This window comes from Eucyclogobius newberryi, unplaced genomic scaffold (assembly GCF_026437365.1).
Source record: "Eucyclogobius newberryi isolate DKJ021-1_F unplaced genomic scaffold, fEucNew1.0.hap1 SCAF_20, whole genome shotgun sequence".
NCBI classification, from domain to species: Eukaryota; Metazoa; Chordata; class Actinopteri; order Gobiiformes; family Gobiidae; genus Eucyclogobius; species Eucyclogobius newberryi.
Genome location: NW_027315835.1, coordinates 21,541,156 through 21,547,168, shown reverse-complemented (window position 1 = coordinate 21,547,168; position 6,013 = coordinate 21,541,156). Strand labels below are relative to the sequence as shown.

The 6,013-nt window shown below is 35.7% G+C and overlaps 1 protein-coding gene across 1 annotated transcript in view; it reads left to right on the top strand.

Annotated features, from left to right (window-relative positions):
* The first annotated feature begins 2,695 nt into the window (after positions 1 to 2,695).
* Positions 2,696 to 6,013, top strand: part of gucy2cb (guanylate cyclase 2Cb) — a 28,736-nt gene continuing 25,418 nt past the window's right edge. Inside the window, exon 1 of the mRNA XM_072456584.1 lies at positions 2,696 to 3,078. Coding sequence (XP_072312685.1) covers positions 2,877 to 3,078 — 202 coding nt within the window. The 5' untranslated portion in view covers positions 2,696 to 2,876. The remainder of the gene's footprint in view (positions 3,079 to 6,013) is intronic.

Genomic DNA, 6,013 nt, shown 5'->3' with positions numbered 1-6,013 from the left:
TTGGTATTTACAGAGCAGTTATTAATCATGTAAATACGTGTGTGGTTCTGTAATATAAACAAGGAGAACATAAATTATAATAAAATCTGTAAAACAATAACATATAATGCACAAATATACATGAGCTCCGTCGGAGCTACTGCTGTTAGCGCTTAGCTCGAGGCACTTAGCATTCACAAACACAAAACAAGGTAAATATATAACTTTAACTACACTATTAAACAATTCGAATGGCATGCAACACTTTATACAATCATGGAACAAATGGTGTGTCTATGTCTACTTTCGTTTCTAACAAATACTCACTTTTTATCACGCACACCAAACTACAACCACAAGCTCTACACGATGTGGGGGAAAACAACTAAAACTCTGCAAACACGTAGCATCCTCAACCTAACTTGCCTATGCTAACGCGTGATTGGCTACTCGACCTGTCAATCAGGCACCTGGCAGAAACGGGGCGGGTCCTTCGTCACATCTAATTTAGAAATATATGTTTAACTGATTACCCCGCCTAAGGCCCGAAGTCACTGGGATAGGCTCCAGTCACCCGCGACCCCAAAAGGGAACAAGCGGTAGAAAATGGATGGATGGATGGATGATTCCAGGCCTGGCCACTTGATGTCAGTATAATCATTTACTTGACCCAAGGGATTTTCTTTCTTTTCACTTAAGTTCATTACAGTATTTAATTACTGTGATTGTTATGATGCCTATTTTGATGGTCATCATTATGATAATATCATTACTTGCGTAACTATTTAAGCTCTGCTGGGTTAAATTTTTTTATAGAAGTGAAATAAATTACAATTTATTCAGTATGCCTAAACTGTATTATTCAGATTTTATAACATTGTGGCCGACCCATTAACAATCAAAAACATAATACACTAATGCTAATGTTATGGTGAAGACAATAGACTAAAAAACAAGGACATTCATATAATGAGGCAGAAAGGACTTTGATCTCATTATGTGCATCAGACATATGTTAGTATGTCATTTTTATGACTTATTTATCTGTAAAAAGAAATACTGGATAAGAGATTAAATTCATAATTTCAATACTTATTAAGATAACCAGATAAAAAAGCATGGACATTACTGAATGCTTCAATGGGTAATTATTACATAACGTTCCTGATGAAGAGAAACTCTCCAAATTGGCAAAAATAATCATTGCATTAATAAAAATGTTGTAGACTTCTAAATAAACTTATTACAAGAGTATTTAATGAGCTGGTGGCGTTTGTTTAGTGAAGTGCACTGTGGGAAACGTGGTGTATAGCAGATAGAAACGTGTCAGAGATAGTGCTCTGTCAGACGTAATGAGCTGATAATGTGGTTAATAGAGTTGATCAGTGAAGAAACTGCTCTAATTGAATGGAAGCACTCCTGCTTTGTTACTGGATCCGACGTAGTGAGGCCAAACGGTACTACAGGATTTACTCTACTGTCTGCGATAGGCTTTTATGGTCTGTGTAAACTTTGCTCAACTCTGTACTGTTTTATGCGTCATCTCTCATTCATAAATTTCAACTTATCAAAAAACAAACAGTCAAAAAGTATTACCATCGCAAAATAGGGAAGGCAAGAATAAAGGTTTACAAATGAATATGTTACGAATGCTACATAGCATGTAAGTAATCCTGATATATCAGGATTACTTACATGTTCTTTGCTCTTCAATACGCCGTTTAGCTATAAGTAAAAGGATGAAGACACATATTGTCTATAAAGATAATTTGATTTTAAACTTTTAAACCACACCAGCCCCATTTCATTAGTTCAACCTTCTTATCATTGTTCTTCTCATCTCATTTTGCTTTAATATACTCATAGAAGAATAGACTTTTTTGACACAGGCATCTACCCATAATCAATCAAAGCCAGCCTAAAAATATAAATTGTTCCTATATATTCATAGACCCGTCTCATTTTATCAATAAAATATCTGACATGGATAAATAATTCATGAGCCAAATCATACTATATAATATTACACTGAAGGTGTAACGGTTTCATGTTTTTGAAATCAAGAGATGACAGCGACGTTACATTGGAAATGACCAGTTTACCTCCTAAATGCACCACTATATACTCTATAAAACAGAGATTATGTAATTGTACCTGTTGTAAAAACACAAATTGTGGTTAAGACACTAACACAAGTAAATGTTATGGTCAGAAGTGGGTAGGTGGTATATTTACGAGTTAAACTTTTTAAAGAAATTGTAATTCTCAGCGTAGTTTTCATACTTCACATTTTTATTTCTACTTGAGTGATTTTTGTTTGAAGAAAGAGAGCATCTTACTTGTTTAGTTTCCCACTAAGTGACATACATTTTGTACTGATGAGATGAATTGAACATTTGTGTTTCTTCTGATGTAATTTAATTAAAAACAAAACAAACAAAAAACTACAGATTTTGTGCATTATTTAAGGTTTTGTCTTCACGATTATATTAGTAGTTTCCTCAAACGTGTTTTTACTCATACTTAAGGAATTTCTTGGGGGACTACTTACTTGAGTAACATTATTTTGAATTAATGTTACTTTAGTTAAATTTTTGGTATTTTGGCTTTAGCCCGTTTTTGTTGTTCTAGACTAGAGGCTTGAGATACCAGCAGTCAGAAGGTTAAATACGCCCTGCCACTGAGGCTTTAAAAGTTGTACATTAACAAACAGGTTCTCACTTAGTATCACGCAAAGCACGGAGGCTTTCCTACTTGTAAATACACAACATGTAACCTCAAGAATGGGACACCTATGGTGACTTTACTGCACATTCGGACTACAAGTAGAAGGGAATTATCTTTGATTACATTTCTCCAGTCTGTGGATAGTGTTGGTTTGGTGATACAGACTCAGGATGGCTCCAGGAGGCATTTGGCTGAGCGTGTGCACCTTGTGGATTCTACTTGCACAATCCAGCAGCATCAAGCCATGTTTGGATGGAGTCATGATCAACGTGATTCTTCTCAACGACACAGAATTCCCCTGGAGCCTGCAATATGTCCAAGGTGAAATACTGAGGGCCATCGAGACGAACGCCAACATCAACGCTGCAAATGGTAAAGCAACAAAATATAGAGATAACATTGCTTTACATGAAATGCATTGTTTGAAGGTGCTCTGTGCATACAACTAACAATATGATAATACACACGCAATAATGTCACATTCATGTGCATATAACTGATGTAAATAGAGTGTTTATTTTACCATTATTATTAGTATTATTTTGTCTTACGCTAGCTGTTTTTATTTTCCCCTCCATTCCTTATTAAGAAATGAGAGGTTTTGTCTATAGGAGTTTTTGTTTATAAGAGTTTTGTTTATAAGAGTTTTTCTATTAAGAGTGTTTTTTAAACTTCCGATAAGTTATCTGTCCTTTTCCTCTGTATCTACCTGCGTTGCAACAATGAAATTTCCCCATGTGTGGACAATAAAGGAATATCTTAACTTATCTTATCTTGTACAGGACAATGTGTCAATATGTGTTAGCGCTGACAAGCCCAAGCGGGGATGGCTAATTGAAAAGTAACACTTGCTATAAACTCTGTCTGCATTAAAACAGCTGCAAACTTTGATATGTCTGACAGCATTGTCCCTAACAAATAATAAATACCTACATACATACATACATAAATAAATAAATTATATAATTGCATAAATAATGTAATTTATGCAATAAAAAAAAGTTTTGCTTTTGAACATAAAACAACTCTATAGATCTTTCTTAGTGACTATACTGTATATATGTGGGAAGTATATTGAAAAATTAATAATATCGCAATTGTTGTTTTGGAGATATTTGGCAGGTAAACGCAATGAAATACAATTACAAATCAATAATAATAATAATGAACTGGTAAAATTGTATTTATATTTTTAAAGAGGCTTTATTTGAAATTACAGTTTTTTTTAAAGCATACAAGAGACTTTAGAGACTTTACCCATTTTAAAATTAGCAGAGATTAACAGGTCAGAAGTAGCCTCCATAGATTTAACTGAAGATACAAACTTCATAAAGGTATACAACGATATTTCAATATGTCCAATTACGCATATGATTAAATCTTTCTATCAGCCATTCTATCATTTTGACCTGATGGAAAGTTTCCACAATTAACCCCGTCTTTAAGTCTGGGAATACAAAAATAAATGCCCAATCTGTATACTACCGATCATTGAACAAATATTGAAAAATGGGTGGCCAAACAGTTGGCAAACCATTTACCAGCAGATAAGGGTTATACTTTCCTGCACCATATGCAGTGTTGTTTTCGTGCCAATTAGGGAAACTACGATAAATCTTTTTCTGGAAAAAGCAAAAAACTATTTGGATAGTTGTCCTTTTGTGGGTGTGTTTTTTCTGGACTTTAAATGTGCATTTGATAAGTTTGATCACCAAATATTATGCTCCAATCCCTACAGGGGTCACCAACTTGGTGCCCACGGGCCCCTGGGCGCCCTTTGAGCTTCTCTCAGTTGCCCACATGGGCCTGAGCTGAATATTGAACTCTAAAGCTTTGTGTTTTGCTAAAAACTACACAGGCCTATATGAGAGCTGGTCATGTACAGACCACAATAGATAAGATAACCAGCTCCATGAGGCAAATCAGAATCAGAAAGGGATTTTTTGCCATTGTCAGTGAACATGATTAACAAACTTGCTTTGGCATTAAGGTGCAACATACAAAAAGTAAGTAAAGTCACTTAAAATACAGTTTACAAACAGATTTTTACCACTTTCAGAGACTGAAGAAAATGAACAAAGGGAAAATTGGAGACATGCGTGACGGGAACAGAGTGAAGCTTTGAAAAAAGACTTCTTGAAGTTATTCGACGTGCTTGATCAAATGGAAATATCGACAGGAAGATAAACAAGTTTAGCAGGCTGCTTCAGCTGAGCACATGGCTGTCCAAAGAGTGTGCACCTAGAGGATCGCACTATTAAGAACATCTATTTATGCACCTATGCAGAAGTGGAGTGAGGGTGCTGACAGAGAACCTGCTCCACGCTCTGAGGCATTGGACTGGGCCTGGACAAGGTCCTGAGCAGATAGTTAGAGAAGAGAGGAATGTGAAAAGAATTCCTGCTCCATCAGCCAATGTTTTAGCTGCACCACAACCACAGCCTCCCCCCAAAGGATTCAGCAGCAGCCGCTCCACCACCCCCACTAAGGGATTCAGCTAATTATTTAAAAGCTTATTAGACAAAATAGTATAGACTTAGTCTGAATTTTGTCAGAATAGTGCAAAAAATAAATAAATAGCTGTGCAATGAATGGTTATTGTTTCTAATAAGTGTTAAAGTGGCAGGTGTCATAAAGTGTTCATGAGTCCAACAGCAGAGGGAAAGAAACTGTTCTTGTGGCGGGAGGTTCTGGTCCAGATTGACCGTAGTCTCCTGCCTGAGGGGAGTGGCTCAAATAGTCCATGTCCAGGGTGAGAAGGAACCCTAACCCTCTGATTCTACCTGTCAGAACAGGACCGACTCAGAACTAAACCAGGTCTAACTCAGGCCGAACACGTTTTAAATCAGGACTCACACAGGACTGAAATTAATACTAAAACATAGAGCCACAAAAAGGAGAAACAGTTGAGTAGAAAAGGTAAAATTTCAATGAAGACAATTTACTTATTTGACGTATTTGCTTTGCACTTTTTGCATGTTTTTGTATTAGTTTACTCATTGAATGAGTTCGAATTTAGTACACAGTGGTCTTATTTAAACCGTTTTTGTTTTTGTCCTTATTACTTTCAAATTGAAAAGATTGGGTTTTCAGATAAAAAATGAATGATAGATACAAACAAGTGTCTCACACATGAACATTTATCAAATAACATCTTAAATCATTTGGCTATGATTAATTTAATTGGACTAATTTAAAAGGATTGAAGTAGCCCTCAGCCCTAAAATGGTTGGTGAGCCCTGATCTAGGCTAACTCATTTTTTTATTCGAGCAAGCCATTTCTCAGAAGAAATCATACTTATCAGAC